General features: G+C 37.7%; 1 protein-coding gene across 40 annotated transcripts in view; it reads left to right on the forward strand.

The window, feature by feature from the left end:
* Positions 1-22712, forward strand: part of TCF7L2 (transcription factor 7 like 2) — a 205093-nt gene that overhangs the window by 144810 nt on the left and 37571 nt on the right. Inside the window, exon 1 of one of the 40 annotated variants that reach the window (XM_063434026.1) lies at positions 8397-9066. The exons of the other annotated variants lie outside the window; for them this stretch is intronic. Within the exon in view, the coding sequence (XP_063290096.1) occupies positions 8944-9066 (123 nt within the window). The 5' untranslated portion in view covers positions 8397-8943. Of the gene's footprint in view, positions 1-8396; positions 9067-22712 lie in introns of those variants that run through there. 40 annotated transcript variants of the gene reach the window in all.

Here is a 22712-nt window from a genome sequence, read left to right on the forward strand (position 1 = left end):
ACGTGATTTGCATGAGAACCGTGCTTCGGATTTATGAATGTAATAACTTTAACTTTTATTTGACTTTTTTTACGTATAGGATCCATCTAGTGTTAGCATACAGAATATAGCTTTAAACAGCATGGCGCCACTAAAGTAGCATTTTTTATGAATAATAAAAATGGCTGCAAATAAAGGTTCAGGGACATGCACGCGTAACGTTTGTACATACTAGCTCATGGACTTTATATCTATGTACAAAGATATTAAGGTATAGTGCTAGGCAACACACAATAATTAATGTATGTATAGAAAACTCAAACATACTATTGTAGGTATACACACATGTGTATATCTATCTATCTATCTACCTATTTATCAATTTTCTATACATTATCTATCGATTTATCCATTATCTATATATCTATCTATCTGCCTATCTACGTAGATAGGTAGGTTGGAAGGTAGATAGGTAGGTAAATGTTGGCCGATTTGGCCAATGTTTTAAACAGCTGAAAAATGTATAACGCTGTGCTTGTATTTATTTATTTATTCATTCATTTCAATGCAATGTATAATATATAGGTTATACATATGTTTTTTTTTCTTTCTTTTTTTTCTTACATTTAAAAAAAAAATTAAATTGAAAGAAGATTAAAATAGTATAGAATAGCATTATATCATGACACTTGTGTGCGTGTGTGTGTACATCAATACTTGTGTATGCATATGTTTATAATTATTATGTGTTTTTCTACATATCTTACTTTCTACCATATATTTGATGCATGTATTAATGTTAGGTTATATTTTAATAGCAAAATGTATTTTACAACTTTCTGTAGAGCATTCTAAATAGCAACCAATAAATAAATAAATACAAATTCATAGAGTCTCCATCTTTATAAGAGCTTTTCCGTTTTACAGGGAAATCGATTAGGAAATGTACAGCTCTGTCCGGTCGTATGAAATCTATTTATCCCTTAACGCAGTACTCCTTATTCTTTGCCATAAACTCCCAAATATCTCTGCAGACTGGCGAGATGGACAATCTGGGTGGGTTTAGAGATGTTGGATATATATATAATTTTTTTTAAACGCGGTTTGTTCTCTAAAAGTATTTTTTTAAGACCATGTAAGTGTGGAATAAGATAAATCACGAGGAGGGGGGCATTCATCTTCAATCCTCTGTAATGTAGAAGGTTGGAGGGTTCTGTTAGGTTTGACACGTCTCATGGAAAGCCTCGATACCCTACCAAACCTGCTCGGAGAAGGGACATGCAAAGCTAGTTCCCAGTATTGTTACTTCCTTATTCTTGAGCTGTCTGTGAAGAGGCAGGCAGGTGACTCCCCGTGGCTCTGTTATCATGACAACATGCCATTAGAAATTGCAGTCCTGTTGATCAATCCTCTGTACGTGACAGCTTTGCCGCGAGGCCTGGGTCTTTGAGAACCCATTGCTCTGCCTCTTCCCTCCTTTTTTTCTTCACTAATTGGGGAAAGTTTTTACTGTGCTTGTGGCATGAGAAAGCCTTTTGAACATTGTCACAATCGAGTGTTGACTTCTTTGGAATTGCAAGTAGGTTAAGTAACAACATTAAAACAAAAAGATATTGCTTTATAAACTTGGTTTGGGATAACACACTGATTGAACGATCGCAAACAAATTATATTTTTACTTTTTCTTTTTAACATCTTTTTTTTATTTTGTAAATTAAAAAGTCATTGTTTTAACCTTATTGTGTGTGTGTGTGTGTGTGTGTGTGTGTGTGGGGGGGGGGGTTGTGGTTTTTCTCTTATAAAATTGTGAAAAATAATCAAAGGTAGGTTCTACGTGATGGTCTGTCTGTTATAGACATTTTGCCTTAAATTAAAAAATAAATCAAATAATTTCATGTTTTCTTCGTCGAGAACACGTGTTTATTCACAATAAATGAAACATGATTTAACACGTGCTTTCCTTGTTATTAAGAAAATAAATAAATAAAACATTTAAGAAATACATTAAATACATTTTTTTAAAAATGCAACCTATTTTTCCTCCCTCATTTGCTAAAATTTTCCAAAAATCTGTTCATGCAGAATGACGTTTTATTAGAATAAATGTGTTTAACTAGCTGTAGATCTGTGTATTAAAAATCTCACGGTAGCAGAGTTTATTATTGAAATTAATTTTAAATTCTGCGTTAATGATCTGCAAATTAATTTTGCACCGTGATATTCCTTTCTCCAACAGCTAGGGTTTCAGCTCACACAAATCCTGAATGTTTCCCCTACAAAGCCGAACGACGGAAAAAAAAAAAAATCATCTCCTTTTTCAATTGCTCAAACTGGATGCTGTTTAATTTAACAAACTCATATTTTACGATTATAATAACATTGTGTACTAATGTGAAGCAGCTGCTGCAAAATACTTTGCAAATACCAACATGTCATTGGCCTAGAGCTTAATGTACAAAATAAATATATGATATCAAATTATTTAATTTTAACCATAATTTCTACCAGCCAATAAATTACAAAGGAATCTGTTGATGGAATAATTAATGATATATATTATTAAAAAGTTTTTTGGACACGTGGCTTTTATAGAAAAGGATAATTGCTACAATTAAGTTTTTTCCCTCCTTCTTGTGGTTAGGTCAGAAATCAAATTACAAAGAGGGACACATTTTATATAATTAATTTTTGCCATTGTAAAAATCATTTGCTAAAATTTGCTTTATTAAGAGTATCAAGACTCAGATTGGTGAGACATCAGACACAGCCAGTGTGAAGGGCAGCTTAGGGAGAAATGGGCTTTAAACCCTCTGCAGATCGGAGTTAGGATCAAAGGCACTTGTTTTATATGGCTGTGTGAGACTTTGAAGTCTTGACTGCACCTACAGCATTTATTTCATCAAGTTCGCTAGTGTCTTAATAGCAGATCAATAAGTTTCAAAGTCAGAGAGTTAATTTGAAACTAGTGCTGGTGCGTTCGTGCTGGGGAAGCAGGGAAAGAGAGAAGGGGAGAAAGCAGACTATTAAAAACGCCGAGTGTGATGTGTACTTAATGGCTGTTATTGTAATTTGTGAAATCAGATTTGAGACATTAGACTTTCCAACCTGTTCACTCATTGCAGGATTAAGGACTTTGTAATATTAAAATGAAACAAGACGAAAGGTTTCGTCTCCTTAAAGCTAAACGTGTGCGGGTGCGCTGATCTGCACGCTTTGCATCTTCTAATGACTTCTGCCTTACAATGACCGAAAAATAAATAAATTTCCCCAATTTTCAAGCAGTCGCAAAATTCTTAAATATATACAGTGCCAAGAATTTCCATTTTTATTATTAGTTAAATAAAAGAAATATAAATATTTCAATTAGATAGTAATTTGAATTGTGACAAGACAAGAGAAAAATAGACAAAATTTTCCTGGATTTTCACAATAAACCAGGCTATTTATAGACTATGTCTGAAATCTCAGTTTATCAGGGTAAATGAATTCAAAACCATCACGGTGCTAAAGACGGAGTATTTTTGTTAAACCTAGTGCTGTTTACTAACATTCTAGAAATTAAGAGAAATGTCAGTCCGTGTTTAAACAGCATTCCATATTGCAATGGCGTTCAACAACTGCGCTTTTCTGTATTGATATAATTCCCGATGTATTGCTAATCTGATCAAATGGCAGAAGGTTAACTTTATTTACCAAATTAAAACAAATACGTTTTTGTTTTGTTTTTTAAATTAACAATACAGAGCGTTCATTTTGACTTTGCGTTTCTTTGCACAATTGCAAAAGGTTCTATATTCTGAACGCGCCTGCAAATAATCCCCAAAAGAGTCTTTCTTTCAACATAGATTTATTTTTCGTTCTTTTTTTATTTTGGTCAATAAGTACGGAGAAAGAATTGCGCCGACAGACAATGCTGTGAGAAAGAGATAAATAGGGGGAAAAAAACTCTTAATTCTGTTTTTTAGTTTTTTGTATCTACCTTCTTAAAACCATCTGTATGTACGGCATTCAACGGGTTGTGTTTTTTTTTTCTTTGCACCAGGGGTCAAATTCACACCCTTTTGGAAGAAACAACCAATTTAGTATGTTCATCTAAGGGTTCTTAATGGCATTACTTACTATTTGGGTGGACAGTAGGAGATGCAGATTACGGGAGAAGCATTACCTAGCCAATTCATTGGCAGATTATCCGACACATCTGTCATTTCGCATCTTAAGTTCATTCTTCACTTTAACAAAACACAAATACAAGATAAAAAGAAACGGCAACGCAGTGTTGTTTTAAATGAAAATAATTGTGAAAGTTACACGGTGTCGAAGTGCGTAACGCATACAAAAATAATTGTTTTGTGGATGATTGTGACAATCTGTGTTCTGTTACCTTTTACAATTATAAAAAATCAGCTTAAAAATAAGAGCATTTTATTTAACTGCTCCACAAATTTCCTGAATTCAGAGCAATAAGACGCAAAAATTCCATACCCTCCATTATGTCAACCAGCACAACAGCTTTGTGTGTGTTTTTTTTTATTTTTTTTATTTCCCACCTATCCTTCCTATTTGTTTACTGGATAAACCTCAAATAACACGAGTTCATAAACAATCTTTTTTTTTTTTTTTTTTTTTTTAAAGTTCGATATCCCCAACCCCTACAAAAATACACATTTATTATTAGGAGAAGATGGCAATGGGAAGAAGGAGAACTGATTTAAAAAACATTCTGTAAATGTAGCGTTCGTGTAGAAGAAAGTAAGCTGTATTCCACTTGGGAACAGCAGGAAAAGGCTGCAAACAATTTTAGCAGATGAAGGTGTTTCTTGTCAAATTTGTGTAGAAATGATTTACTGGGCTGTGTTATCTAGTGGAGCAAGAGAAAAGTCAGGACACCAAAAATTTAACCCTGATGGGACATTTCTCTGTCTTCGCACTGTTTTCTTTCAATTTTTTTTTCTGCATTGGAAAGATTTCACAAAAAGATGTTTCTTCCTAACAGCATGAATACAATTCCTGGGCATCATAAGATATATTTGTTTAAAAAAACAAAACAAAACAAAAAAATCCATCAAAAGCCCCTATGACGAAATAGTTAAGTTTATTCCTTAGTACTTCACATATAATGATCTCTTCTTCATTAAAAGTGTATTAATCTGTTTCTATGTCCCCTGGGAGACACCTTTAAGATGATGATATTGTATTCTCCCACCACCCCCCCCCCCCCCCCCCTCAAATTGTTAAAAAAAAAAAAAAAATCTAGCAGATTTGGTCCCTGTCAGTCAGAAATAATTGTGTTCTTAATCTTGTCCCAGATGGATGACTCGGAGTTCAGCATCGGACCAGCTCCAATGACAAATACAATATTAATATTCATTAAGTACTTTGACAATGCTAATTTTGATGCAGTAGTAAAGGGCCTTGCAAAGTTAGCGGCCAAAAGCTTCAGAGCTGCGCAAGGTGGCAAGATAATTTGTGCTGGTTTGCTGAGCTGAAGGCTTTTAAAGTCGTTCGCAAAAAAAGCTAGGTACCACAAACAAAAAAGAGAAAGGGGGAAAAGTTCTGAAGCATTGGAAAGCAGGGCTGCGGAAATAATACGATCACAGCCCGCGAAAAAATTTGACACATCCGATGCAGCTTCTTTGAGCGAAATTTCTACAAAGTTGCAACAAAAAAGCATAGCATGGTAAGTCAGCACATTTTTTGATTTTGTTTAATCTTTTTGATCTTTTCAATTATCGCTATTTGAAGATCAATAGTCATTTCTTTCCTCCCTCTGCTTGGAGGCGCAGTGGCGGTTTAATATGTACGAGGATACCCATCGCTTTTAGGAGAAGACAACCTCAAGTTGTTCTGTGTTGTGTCCCCTATTTTTGTCATTCTCATCCAGGAACAGAATTTGCTCGGGATAAGTGTCTTTCCACGCCAGCTTGCTCTTCCAACGACATTACCTGCAGGAGAATCTATTCTGCGCGGTATTACACTTGACAAACCTATATTTTATTTTAGGCAGAATTTAAGTTTTTTTTTATTATATCTTTTTTTTAAATTTAGTACATCACTTTTCGTTATTTTTCCTATTTTCAAAAAAATATCATGTTTATAACTATGTGTGTTATTGGCGCGATACAAAGTTTACTCTTTGCCCTTTTTCACTGACTCATTTTCGGAATGTTAGGATAGAAACTTTGGAAAGCCAGTGATTTGCCTTTTTTGTATTTTCCAATTCAGGAGACAAAATATCTGCTTTTGTTTCCTTTTGCAGAAGTGAAGGTTTGGGGGTGGAGGGGGGGGGGGGAGAAAAGGATAGGTGGGGAGGAGGATGGGAGGTGGGGGGGAAATAACCCCAAAAAATGATTCTCTTATTAGACGTGCCATCACTGAATTGAGGAGATCGCAGTAATTATACTATTCTTTACCACCCGAGATAAGTCTCTGAATGCCTGAACTTGAGGATCTCAGCTGAACGAAGACCTGTTGTGGGAGCCTGCGTTCGCTGTATCATCTGTGCGCTAGCTGTCAGCTTTGGTTTAGGGTAGGGTGCTGCCCTCCAGTGGAATAAGCTACGAAATCCTTCCTCCACTAAGTGGCCATGTCCGTGTGTGGAATTCTGTGATCGGCAGCATGATCCCAGCCAGGCACAGTGAAGCACTCAAAATTAAACTTGTAAATGGTAAGGCTAGCTCACCCTTTGCTTTGCAGCTTCTAAACCGCTCTGTCTTTGAAATATTTACGCTTCTTTCAATGTTAATTTTTTTATTTCCATTTAAAAATAATTTTAGATTTCACATATATATTTATAATTTAACATAAATGTATATTTAGAGATCATAAAAGAAATGTAACCGAGAAACTAAAATTGCAGCATCGCGTGTTCCTTCTAAAAATAGCTCTACGTTCCCACACACAGTACTGAATCTGATATTTCTTATGATTATTTTTTTCGTTTTTTTCTAGAGTTTTTGATGTTTGCATTGTAAGTAAAAGTATTATTTACTACGTGTATTCAATGTGTTTTTTTTGTTGTTCTAAAGATTGCACTTTTTTCCCCCTGGATTTTGTTATGATTTTTAGAATTATGTTGCAGTTATAACTATTTCAGGGAGATTGCTTTGATTCATTGCTGCACGTTCACATCTTGTGTTTTTTATTCCGTTGATTTATTTTTGTCTTTGTGTGTCCCTGGGATGTTTAAGCGTCCTCCTGAGATCGGGGCTTGTCTTCAGTTCTGTCTTGTACATTTTTTGTCTTGCTATCACTTCACAAAGAATCACATTTAGTTCCAAGGTCTTCAGGAATCTTTTTTTGTGATCCTTCCCTGGATTGCTCGCTTTTTTTATGGTTTTCCTGCCTCTTTACGAACCCTTGGTTTGGGAACGACAGAACTAAAAGAATTCTCAGCTGGGAATGCCTGTCCCATGTGCTGTACTCTGTTAGTTATTGTGACTACTCAATTGGGAACTGTCCATCACTAGCCAGTAGACCTTCATTTTACTTAGGAAATTGCACGTGTTACAAACGCAGTCAGTGGAGTGTGGTTGTCCTTCTGAATAGGAGGATGGAAAGGCAATTAGCTGCTCTGTTGTTGGGGCTTTTTACTTGTCAAACGAAGATTCATTGCTTTTGTCAGCGCCTTATAAAGAGAAATCAGTGTGTTTTGTTTTGGTGTTAGGGGTCTTTAAAAAGATTTCTGGTGGATAACTGGGAGTAATCCGGAATTGCTGTGTGCTTTGTATTGCTTTTATTTAGGTAGGTTCCTTGTAAAAATTATGATTTGGTGGAAGATGGTGTAAATGCATGAATTGTGAAATGACTTGTTTCAATTTGTTTCAGTAATATATTGTGTATTTTCATAGCCTGTATTGTTCACCGTTGAATTACAAACTCTTTTGACAATGTTGTTTTGTTTTTGTGAATTTGGGGTACTTGTGAAAGTCTTGGTGTCTGCCTCAGTTGGGGGCTGGTGTTTAAGAAGGGGTTTGAGCTGAGCAACGTAACTTTCCCTGGCCGTGTGATTCCCTGATCCCATGTACCAAAACAGGCCTTGACACTCCGCATGTTAGCTATTTGTCCGGGGATTCCTCGACTCAGCAGATTCGTCTTTTTAATAGTGAGTTCTCTGTAAAGCTGGCAGAATGTTGGCCTTATCAAAGCAAGAGGCAATGTTTCACTTGGATTACTAAAACCCCAGTCACTTCTCGAAAGAGAGAAAGCTTTCACCCATTCAGATCTGCATTTGTAAACAATTACGGTGCAGAGTTGTTGGTGTGAAGGATAAGGTTTTGAGCTGTAGTGTATTCACTGGGAGTCCCGTTTAACAAAAGCCTTCACTGCCATTGTGTTGTTTATTAGTCACTTTATCCCAGATTGATACTTAATGCTGGCTGAAGGGTAGGACGGAAGGCTGGAGAGAGCAGATCTGAATGTGAAGGCCACACATAGTGTCACTTCATGACAGTGACAACGGAACTCGCTGCCTTCCATCGACTAATGGTGTTCTCAGGCATTATAAGTTCGAGCAGATAGTCTGTAGCACATTGCAGAGCAGGATCCCGTACCGTCCACTTGTCTGTTTTCTACCCTGACGGAAGTCTCTGCGAATACCAATGCTAATTGCTTTGTAGACCACGCTTTAAAGGATAATAGTCCAGATTGGCGATTATACAGGAGAGCAGAGATGGGGGTCGGTACTGAAGCTGGTTTATAATTTGATGCCCAGGATTTGTTTTAAATATTTTTACTGAGGAGTTACATGTTATAACAATGGACTGTGAACCTCTATCCTGTGTAAGGCCAAAACAGAGCAGAGTGCCTCTTCGGTGTTACAATTAAGTGATTAGTCGGTGATCAGGTAAAAGTTTTTGACAGAGATTTTAACAGGAGTATGAACAGGGAATTAGGATCAAAGTATTAAAGCTCATCGGAGCGCAGTACATCTGAATATTAGTTTGGTGAGGAGCGAGGGGATCTCCGATGTACATGGGGGATGCTGCTTTGGTCGGGATGGATGTGATCAGTGACAGGAAGCCCATGCCACCCTGCGGATTGTCTCTACTTCAAGAGTTTGGCAACTGGCACGTCAATTTAAACTGTTGGGTAAGTACATTTGGGAAATGTCCTTTGCTGTCTAGATAGCGGCTTTTAACCTCACTATTTCATGTAACTTGTGCTATGGGTTCCTCGGTTATTTGGAAAGAGGTGAACATACTTGAATCTCCACCCCCGCCCCAAGCTTTGCCGTTCTGCTAAATAATTTAACACCTTAAATGCTGCGGGCCTTTAGAATTGGACACAGGGACGTGTGCTGCCTTAAAACTATAACATAAAGAGGTTTAGTTACTAAAATTAAAGTTCCAAAGGCAAAATTAGCTAATCTGGAGAAAGTATCCAACTCACCTGTGGTCACAGTTTTTTGCCTTAAATTTGGATATTAATGCATTACAAGTTGGAGTTTTGTGAATAGTCCTTCCTGTGAATATCCCATGGAAATTAATATCTGCAAAATGAAATCGGGACGCTAAAACAAAAAATATCGAATTTCTTTTTCCCCCCTTTATTTCTGATTGCTGTATTTCCTCTTACATGGTATCTCCATGGCAGTTATAGGGTTAAATAACCCACTTGCCCTTGACCTGCTGGGTGGGAGCTGCTTCTCCAATAGGACGCTCAGTATGAATCGCAAATCTCGGCACAACTCATAGCCACAAGGAAAAATGTATTGGGAGCAGCATCCGTATGTCAATATGATTTCCTTGATAGCAGGACTTGTACACAGGGATTCAGGAAATTGCTGCCACTCAATATTAACCCTTTCCTCTTCAGCCATTAAAAAAAAATGTCTCTTTAACCCCTTAAGGACCAAACTTCTGGAATAAAAGGGAATCAGGACATGTCACACGTCATGTGTCCTTAAGGGGTTAAAAAGATCACTCTAAACAGTTTGATGTGTTTCCAGGGAGATAGAAAGTTGAACATTATTATATTTATTATTATAGTGATTATGTCTTGCATATAAGATTTGTATTTTGATATATATATATATATATATATATATATATATATATATATATATATATATATATATATTGGGTCTGTGCCTGATTTAATTTGTAATGAGCGCAGTGTTGGGTTTTATTGGAAGAAATTGGACATTATGTGGTTAGGTGGGATATTTTTTGGTCGCCCAGAATCCAAGGGGTTTATTTACTAAACATCCAGTTGTAATGAACTGATAACACGAATCTGATAACATTTAGGCCTTAGACCCCTTTCTCCCAAACAGCCATGCTGCAGTCTCACTCCTATGGCCTAAGTCTGCAAACTCAGGCAAACAGTGACTCTGTAATATATTGTGTTCTCTAACCATTTATTAAATAACCTGGAGACCTGTTCTGGTTTCCTGAATTCGTCGTTGGTAAAATGTGTTTCTGTGAAATGACAGAAATCGCTTTGTTACAGCTGTTCGGTTGTGTGTAGAAAATAAGAAGTAAAAATCACTTTTGTGTGTTGCTGAATATAGACGTTGTGTGTTGGGATTGTACGTTTCTGTATTTCTGTTACAAATTTTAGACACAGTGTGATTAAACTCGGATATTTAATAGCAGCACATTGACACATATAATGACCTACGCACCTTCCCGATACACTGACTTATACACCTGCCGATACACTGACCTATACACCTTCCCGATACACTGACCTATACACCTGCCGATACACTGACCTATACACCTGCCGATACACTGACCTATACACCTGCCGATACACTGACCTATATACCGGCCGATACACTGACCTATACACCTGCCGATACAATGACCTATACACCTGCCGATACACTGACCTATATACCGGCCGATACACTGACCTATACACCTGCCGATACACTGACCTATACACCTGCCGATACACTGACCTATACACCTGCCGATACACTGACCTAAATACCGGCCGATACACTGACCTATACACCTGCCGATACACTGACCTATACACCTGCCGATACACTGACCTATACACCTGCCGATACACTGACCTATATACCTGCCGATACAATGACCTATATACCGACCGATACAATGACCTAAATACCGGCCGATACACTGACCTATACATCTGCCGATACAATGACCTATATACCAGCCGATACACTGACCTATACACCTGCCGATACAATGACCTATATACCTGCCGATACAATGACCTATATACCTGCCGATACAATGACCTATATACCAGCCGATACACTGACCTATATACCGGCCGATACACTGACCTATATACCGGCCGATACACTGACCTATTCACCTGCCGATACACTGACCTATATACCGGCCGATACAATGACCTATACACCTGCCGATACACTGACCTATTCATCTGCCGATACAATGACCTATACACCTGCCGATACACTGACCTATATACCTGCCGATACAATGACCTATATACCTGCCGATACAATGACCTATATACCAGCCGATACACTGACCTATATACCGGCCGATACAATGACCTATACACCGGCCGACACACTGACCTATATACCTGCCGATGCAATGACCTATACACCTGCCGATACACTGACCTATATACCGGCCGATACAATGACCTATACACCTGCCGATACACTGACCTATATACCGGCCGATACACTGACCTATATACCGGCCGATACACTGACCTATATATCTGCCGATACACTGACCTATATACCGGCCGATACAATGACCTATACACCTGCCGATACACTGACCTATATACCGGCCGATACACTGACCTATATACCGGCCGATACACTGACCTATATACCGGCCGATACAATGACCTATACACCTGCCGATACACTGACCTATACACCTGCCGATACACTGACCTATACACCTGCCGATACACTGACCCATATACCTGCCGATACAATGACCTATACACCTGCCGATACACTGACCTATTCACCTGCTGATACAATGACCTATATACCGGCCGATACAATGACCTATACACCTGCCGATACACCTGCCGATACACTGACCTATACACCGGCCGATACACTGACCTATACACCGGCCGATACACTGACCTATACACCTGCTGATACACTGACCTATACACCAGCCGATACACTGACCTACCTATTCACCGGCAGATACACTGTCCTATACACCGGTTTATACACCTGCCGACACACTGACCTATACTGTACATTCACCTATACACCTGTCGATACGTTGACCTTTACACTTGCCAATGCATTTACCTATACACCTGCAGATACATCTATACACCTGCCGATACACTGACCTATACATGGCAGATACATTAACCCATATACCTGCCAATTCAGTGACCTATTCACCTGCAGATACACTGACCTATACACCTGCCGATTCAGTGACCTATACACCTGCAGATACACTGACCTACAGACCTGCAGATACACTGACCTATACACCTGCAGATACTGACCTATACACCTGCAGATACACTGACCTATACACCTGTAGATACACTGTTATATACACTTGCAGATACACTGACCTATACACCTGCAGATACACTGACCTATACACCTGACGCTTCTCTGACCTATACATCTGCAGATACACTGACCTATACTCCTACAGATATGCTGTCCTATACACCTGCCGATTCAGTGAGCTATACACCTGCCGATACACTGACCTACAAACCTGCAGATACACTGACCTATACATCTGCAGATACACTGACCTATACACCTACTGATACACTGACCTATACACCTACTGATACACTGACCTATACACCTACTGATACACTGACCTATACACCTACTGATACACTGACCTATACACCTACTGATACACTGACCTATACACCTACTGATACACTGACCTATACACCTACTGATACACTGACCTATACACCTACTGATACACTGACCTATACACCTACTGATACACTGACCTATACACCTACTGATACACTGACCTATACACCTACTGATACACTGACCTATACACCTACTGATACACTGACCTATACACCTACTGATACACTGACCTATACACCTACTGATACACTGACCTATACACCTACTGATACACTGACCTATACACCTACTGATACACTGACCTATACACCTACTGATACACTGACCTATACACCTACTGATACACTGACCTATACACCTACTGATACACTGACCTATACACCTACTGATACACTGACCTATACACCTACTGATACACTGACCTATACACCTACTGATACACTGACCTATACACCTACTGATACACTGACCTATACACCTACTGATACACTGACCTATACACCTACTGATACACTGACCTATACACCTACTGATACACTGACCTATACACCTACTGATACACTGACCTATACACCTACTGATACACTGACCTATACACCTACTGATACACTGACCTATACACCTACTGATACACTGACCTATACACCTACTGATACACTGACCTATACACCTACTGATACACTGACCTATACACCTACTGATACACTGACCTATACACCTACTGATACACTGACCTATACACCTACTGATACACTGACCTATACACCTACTGATACACTGACCTATACACCTACTGATACACTGACCTATACACCTACTGATACACTGACCTATACACCTACTGATACACTGACCTATACACCTACTGATACACTGACCTATACACCTACTGATACACTGACCTATACACCTACTGATACACTGACCTATACACCTACTGATACACTGACCTATACACCTACTGATACACTGACCTATACACCTACTGATACACTGACCTATACACCTACTAGCCCACTCCCAAGACAAATTTGTCCTAGATCTGGCGCCTTAACCCTTTAAGGACACATGACATGTTTGACACGTCATGATTCCCTTTTATTCCAGAAGTTTGGTCCTTAAGGGGTTAAGCTGATATCATTTTTTTTTTTTACATATGCTGGGTGTGGCCACGTATTCACCAAACTTTATGTAACCTTTTATTATTAAATGTTTAATTTGAAACCAATTTTTATAAAAACTCTCTTTCATTGAAGATGAACCTTCTTGTACGACTCACATTCCTTCATTTAATGAAGTCTTTTAAATTCTGTGACTGCATGCCATCTTACACCCATTTCCTGTCTAATAATACCTGAATACCTGCGCCATCCTCCTCATTGTAGCGTTCTCCTATTTAGAACGTATAGCGTGGATGCAACGTCTGTTTGCTATATTTGATGGATCTGCTAGAGAGTGGATAATGTTTAATGTCAGACTTATTGCCAGGTTTGCTCGTTTATATATTAGATGGAATTCTAATGTTGATTTATGACGGAAACAATTAAAAGGAGTCCAGGTTGGTTACACCCAGGCGATACCTACAAGGGATATAATTGCGTCACCCGTCCTGCATTTTAAACGTTTTTTATTTTTCATTTTACTTACTGACCTATCAAGTCCAAGTTTAATAAACTACAAGTAAAGTAGTTTCTTTTTCATTTTTCGCTATTGTGTAGGGGCTAGTTTATTCCTATATTCAGCAAGGTGGGATTTTGTTATTAATTGTATTTGAGTTTTGGGTTTTGGGTTACCCCACTATACAAGTCCTTCTAACCCGACATTCTGTCCCCTAGGTGACCACTTCATTTACATCACTAAATTACTTTACTTACAAATGAATCTATACAGGTCATTGCTATTTACTAAAGGTATTTGTAGGAAAAAGAAAATCAACTTGGAAAAATTGTGTCGGTATGCCAACAGCAAAAATACAAATAATTGTGTTTTAACATAGCTTCAACATATTCAGCGGCATTGTACAGTGGGTAAACATAAACAAGAACCGCCGACCTGTGACTAAAGGTGCTTACAATCTAAATATTGCTCACTCTAGGTTAACGTTGAGATATTCTTCAAATGATTTTAATGTAGAAAATCGATTCACCCAAGATGTGATTGGAAATGCTGTCTATAAGTGTTAGGTAGGTAGGTGTTTTGGGAGGGGGTTTGTACAGGGTGGTATTTACTGTATAAACTATGGTTAGCCAAACTTGTGGTAAATGTAAAAAAAATGCTTATTAACATCATCGCTGCTATTCTATTGAATGTCTGTCAGTAGCCCTAATTAAAGGATATATAGTATACGCTAATTCGCCACTGATAGCAGCGCACTACTCCAGGCCGCCGTCTATGCAGTTAGGAGGGTGAGAGATGGTCAGCTATTTTAATATATACTGTTGGAAGGAATTAGACCTCCATTGGCTGGAATACATAGTGCCCCATCAGGAGGGATTACTAGACCATTAAAATCCACCGAGCCGGGTGAATCCTCCTCTCTGCCACTCTCATATTATTGTACTGACACACTCCAACATGTGTAGTAGAAAGGACGCAGTAGGGGGGGCATTGAGGAAGCTGGACACACAGACAGCCTTGGGGAGGGCTGGCATGTATGGCTCTGCCCATTGGTTAATGACATTCTGTGTGAATTGCTGCCTTTCTCTCATCTACCAAAGCTTCCAATCCCGGAGGGCAGAGCCAGAGCACGCAGGATCCATCCTCAGTCTCTCATTTGCCACTTTCCAAATTAGAAGGTGGGAAAGCAGCAGAGCTCAGAACAACACCAATCCCAAGTGTTATTGAAAGGTCAATGGCTGCGCCATGGCGCTCTGCCTGTGCACCCAGAGACACCCATCGGCTCGGCACTTCCTGGAAATCTTTATGTTGGCAGTGAAAGAGTAATAGAGCTTAGTGAATCACTCCTTGCGATGACCGTAGTATTGTTGGAGGGCATTTATTGGGCAGGGCTAGTTGGCATTTTGTTAAATATTTTAGTATTTTAAATTTAAAAGGGAAAGTTTGGTGACTGAAAGGGAGTATCACATTGCAAAGTGGTGCCTCTGTTACAACAAATAAATCCTGTAATGGTTTCTGTGACATCTAGAGATATGTGCTGCTTTATTAGAGTAAGGAGCACCATAAGGGCAAGGCGTGTTCCGAAGAGGATTAGCCACACGCCGCGGGTTTGAAGTCATGTATAATAATAACATCTGATAGCAAATAACATCATCAAGTTCCCACTGGGTACCAGGAATCAACCATAACATTCTGTCGGTTTCTATGACGATTGTACCACTTTTAGAACTTCTGTAGGATACCTGACCACAACCCATTAATATATGTAATATGTCCATTAACCCCTTAAGGACCAAACTTCTGGAATAAAAGGGAATCATGACATGTCACACATGTCATGTGTCCTTAAGGGGTTAAAGGGACACTATAGTCACCAAAACAAATTCAGCTTAATGAAGCAGTGTTGGTGTATAGAACATGCCCCTGCAGCCTCACTGCTCAATCCTCTGCCATTTAGGAGTTAAATCCCTTTGTTTACACAGCCCTAGTCACACCTCCCTGCATTATTATTATTATTATTATTATTATTATTAACAGATTCCGTAGCTCAATTTACAGATCAGGAGTTTAAAACTTCTAATGTAAGTTACATCTGATTGAAAATGAAACCATTTCTTTTTTCATGCAGACTGTGAATCACAGCCAGGGGAGGTGTGTCTACGGCTGCATAAACAGAAACAAAGTGATTTAACTCTTAAATGGCAGAGAATTGAGCCATTGATTCTGCAGGGGCATGATCTCTGCACCCAAACTGCTTCATTAAGTGATGTGACTTTAGATATCACAGTTATCTATGTTATATCTACATTAAATATCACAGCCCATGTAATATACGTAATATCACTATTACTTACCACGTCCCGTGTAATATCACTGTGTGGGTATTATATCACAGAGGATTACATATTCACCAGAGACTACTTCAGTCCTAGAGCATCATCTGTCAAATAAAATGTCTCAGAAGAGAGGAAACTGTGTATCTATAGAGATGTAGCACACATTAATGAATATTTATTATCCATAGTAACAACCCCTGGATGTTGGGCTAAGGTAACATCCCCAGGACGTACTTGGAAACCAGAGTAATCTGAATGTACCCTTCCTGGTTAAATACTTTGTTATTATTATTACTATTGATAGGATATTGATTTCATTTACTAGAACTCTTGGGATATCCATGGTTTACGAGCTGATAAAGTTGTTTCCTGTTAAGACCCGTTATCTGTTTCTATCAGATTTCTGTAAAACGTGTGCGTAGTGTTTGCCCCAGATTTAGCAGAGGTAGTGCTGGTGTCTGGGATTATTTTTAGCGCATGTGATATATTTGCTGGTGTTTTCAGGATCCAGAATAATTTCCTAGAAGTGAAGTGTTATTGTTGTGTGTTCCTTGGCCTGGGCGATGTAACGCAAGCTGCTTATGGAAATGAAGGACTATCTATAACTATAATCCTCTCATCATCTGCTCCGTCTCCTAATATTGTTAAATGTTCCTCTTGTAACATTGTAGTTCAACTCCTCCTCTGGGAACTGAAGGCTGAATTGTTATCTGAATGCATTCAGATGGCTTAATGGTCTTTGCATTGTAAACTGGCGAGGCTGAAAGGCAAACAGGGACGGGGGAAACATGATACCAGCTTAAAATATCTCAAGGGATTGACGAAAATAAAAAGGAAGAGGTTTTCCGATGTAAAATAAATTGTGGTCAGTAAAATCGGGAATAATGTAAGGATATACTTTTTAAAGGAAAGGATTCTGGGAACATGGAGTAGCCTCCCCCTCACAGGTGGTTTCAGGGGCAGTACACCCCCCCCCCCCCCCCAGGGATTCCTGTATCCACCCTTTATAAGCTGCCCTCAGTGGGGACCATATAACTCCTGTCTCTGCTGCAGGGGCAAGATCTGCAGAGAGCATTCACTTTCTCACATACATGTGGGATCTTCACGCATTTAATGATGTTAAACAGCGCTCATCTGTATAACACCCATTGTACAGCACCATGGAATTTGCTGGCACTATCTAAAGAATACAATTATAATAATAATAAGGAAGGAATGAACACAATTGGATACTGATACACACACAAGCAGTAACATACCCTTCCCAACTAGTTGGGAGGAATGCTGTCGGGACAGAGATGGGGTGAGCCAGTGATTAATGTACTGACTGCCATCCGGTCTGTCTCTGCAAGGTCCTGGTGCCCTCATCACGACACAAGCGTATATAATGGTGCATTCATGCTGTGCTGGCTAGGATCACCAGGGAACAGGAGCATGAAATCCAAACTGTCCCTTTTACATCAGTACAGGTTAGAGGCCTGCACTCAGACTGACATTACACACAGAGAGACATGCATTCACACCAACATATATTCACAACAATACGCTGGTATTATTGTGGATAACTGTTGGTGTGAATGCATGTTTCACATTAACATATATTGTGTATAATGTATTCACAGTAACAGCAGCTTCTGTTTCCTATAACACCAGCATATATTTACAATAACACCAGCATACATTCACAATAACACCAACATGTCTTCACAATAACACCAGCATATATTTACAATAACACCAACATGTATTCACAATAACACCAGCATATATTTACAATAACACCAGCATATATTTCCAATAACACCAACATGTATTCACAATAACACCAGCATATATTCACAATAACACCAACATGTATTCACAATAACACCAGCATATATTTACAATAACACCAACATGTATTCACAATAACACCAGCATATATTCACAATAACACCAGCATATATTTACAATAACACCAGCATATATTTACAATAACACCAACATGTATTCACAATAACACCAACATATATTCACAATAACACCAACATGTATTCACAATTACACCAGCATACATTTACAATAACACCAACATGTATTCACAATAACACCAACATGTATCCACAATAACACCAGCATATATTTACAATAACACCAACATATATTCATAATAACACCAACATGTATTCACAATAACACCAACATGTATTCACAATAACACCAACATGTATTCACAATAACACCAGCATATATTGACAATAACACAAACATGTATTCACAATAACACCAACATATATTCACAATAACACCAGCATATATTGACAATAACACCAACATATATTCACAGTAACACCAGTGTGTATTCACAATAACACCAACATATATTCACAACAACACCAACATATTTTCACAATAACACCAGCATATATTCACAATAACACCAGCATATATTCACAATAACACCAACATGTATTCACAATTACACCAGCATATATTTACAATAACACCAACATGTATTCACAATAACACCAGCATATATTTACAATAACACCAACATGTATTCACAATAACACCAGCATATATTTACAATAACACCAACATGTATTCACAATTACACCAGCATACATTTACAATAACACCAACATGTATTCACAATAACACCAGCATATATTGACAATCACACCAACATGTATCCACAATAACACCAACATATATTCACAATAACACCAGCATATATTGACAATAACACCAACATATATTCACAGTAACACCAGTGTGTATTCACAATAACACCAACATATATTCACAACAACACCAACATATTTTCACAATAACACCAGCATATATTCACAATAACACCAGCATATATTCACAATAACACCAACATGTATTCACAATTACACCAGCATATATTTACAATAACACCAACATGTATTCACAATAACACCAGCATATATTTACAATAACACCAACATGTATTCACAATTACACCAGCATACATTTACAATAACACCAACATGTATTCACAATAACACCAGCATATATTTACAATAACACCAACATGTATTCACAATAACACCAGCATATATTTACAATAACACCAACATGTATTCACAATTACACCAGCATACATTTACAATAACACCAACATGTATTCACAATAACACCAGCATATATTTACAATAACACCAACATGTATTCACAATAACACCAGCATATATTTACAATAACACCAACATGTATTCACAATTACACCAGCATACATTTACAATAACACCAACATGTATTCACAATAACACCAACATATATTTACAATAACACCAACATGTATTCACAATAACACCAGCATATATTGACAGCAGCACCAACATGTATTCACAATAACACCAGCATATATTTACAATAACACCAACATGTATTCACAATAACACCAACATGTATTCACAATAACACCAGCATATATTTACAATAACACCAACATGTATTCACAATAACACCAACATGTATTCACAATAACACCAGCATATATTTACAATAACACCAACATGTATTCACAATTACACCAGCATACATTTACAATAACACCAACATGTATTCACAATAACACCAGCATATATTTACAATAACACCAACATGTATTCACAATAACACCAGCATATATTCACAATAACACCAACATGTATTCACAATTACACCAGCATATATTTACAATAACACCAACATGTATTCACAATAACACCAGCATATATTTACAATAACACCAACATGTATTCACAATAACACCAGCATATATTTACAATAACACCAACATGTATTCACAATTACACCAGCATACATTTACAATAACACCAACATGTATTCACAATAACACCAGCATATATTGACAATCACACCAACATGTATCCACAATAACACCAACATATATTCACAATAACACCAGCATATATTGACAATAACACCAACATATATTCACAGTAACACCAGTGTGTATTCACAATAACACCAACATATATTCACAACAACACCAACATATTTTCACAATAACACCAGCATATATTCACAATAACACCAGCATATATTCACAATAACACCAACATGTATTCACAATTACACCAGCATATATTTACAATAACACCAACATGTATTCACAATAACACCAGCATATATTTACAATAACACCAACATGTATTCACAATTACACCAGCATACATTTACAATAACACCAACATGTATTCACAATAACACCAGCATATATTTACAATAACACCAACATGTATTCACAATAACACCAGCATATATTTACAATAACACCAACATGTATTCACAATTACACCAGCATACATTTACAATAACACCAACATGTATTCACAATAACACCAGCATATATTTACAATAACACCAACATGTATTCACAATAACACCAGCATATATTTACAATAACACCAACATGTATTCACAATTACACCAGCATACATTTACAATAACACCAACATGTATTCACAATAACACCAACATATATTTACAATAACACCAACATGTATTCACAATAACACCAGCATATATTGACAGCAGCACCAACATGTATTCACAATAACACCAGCATATATTTACAATAACACCAACATGTATTCACAATAACACCAACATGTATTCACAATAACACCAGCATATATTTACAATAACACCAACATGTATTCACAATAACACCAGCATATATTTACAATAACACCAACATGTATTCACAATAACACCAGCATATATTCACAATAACACCAGTGTGTATTCACACCAACACAAGTACACAGTCGCAGCATACATTTTCAGTTTACTTACATCTGTTATAAAAATAATGAAAACAGGTTTAAAAAAATTATGATGTGAGACTTTTATGTATCTGAACAAATAATATCAACTTTATGTTTAATATTCATTTTAACATGAGGAGCAAATGTGGAATAGAACGAACTGTATGTGTGTCTATAAACATTATTTGACAACCTGCGTTGTCTCCGTTATATCTCGCACTAGTTTAACGCCAGATTTCTAACCATACAAGATGGCAGCCACCAGGAACCTCTGCTGCTGATTTAATGGCAATAAAAGGTTCTTCCTGTGGTGTTTCAGTTGGCCACTCTGTCAGATTGTGTTTATAATACACTTTAACTGCTGTATCAACCCTCGTGCCAAATATTGACGCTGTATAAATTAATTATTATTATTATTGCCATTTATATAGCGCCAACAGATTCCGTAGCGCTTGTGATACATTATATCACAAGATTTAAATGGAGCACCTGGTGGATCATTATGAGCATTTCTATATCGCCAACATATATCGCAGCCAGTAACAGACAGACATAAGAGGTGAAGACAGCCACGCTCTAAAGATCTAAGACATGTTTTATAAATACAATGATATAATGGAATATTTTCTTAGTCCATAATTTAATTATAATCATGAAACTTTTACACTTAGTATTTTTCCTTCCCATTTCCAAGAGAGAAGATAAATTGCAGATTAACAAACTCTGAGGCTGTGGGGGGCTAAGCTTGTTAGTGAAGGCATTTATTCGAGACCCCCTGCAGTGCTGGCTCACATCATCACAAAGGCTCTGAATTGCATGCTGTCAGGGGGTCTTACATAGACTCAGCATGCGGTGTCATAATGGTGTCCCAGCAGTACATGACTCTGTAAGAAAGGGGACTGCCGATTTACTCACTGGTGAAAACAAAGCGCACCCCCTTTTGCCATTTAATTCTGCTGCTTTAGAAAAAATTATTAATTCTTAAAGTTGTGGTATCTTAATGGTACGGGCTGCTGGGTTTATAACTGGCTGTTCATTTTGTTTAGTAACTGGTGCAAGACTCAAGGCCATCTGAGATGCATCCCTAAACACACAGGGAGTTTGGATAGGGTGATGGGAGTCATTATGATTATCCATTTCTAACGTAGGCCTCAATTTAACATTGTTGGGTAAGCTTTTTAATTGTCATTTTTT

Source organism: Pelobates fuscus, chromosome 10, assembly GCF_036172605.1.
Source record: "Pelobates fuscus isolate aPelFus1 chromosome 10, aPelFus1.pri, whole genome shotgun sequence".
Taxonomy (NCBI): domain Eukaryota; kingdom Metazoa; phylum Chordata; class Amphibia; order Anura; family Pelobatidae; genus Pelobates; species Pelobates fuscus.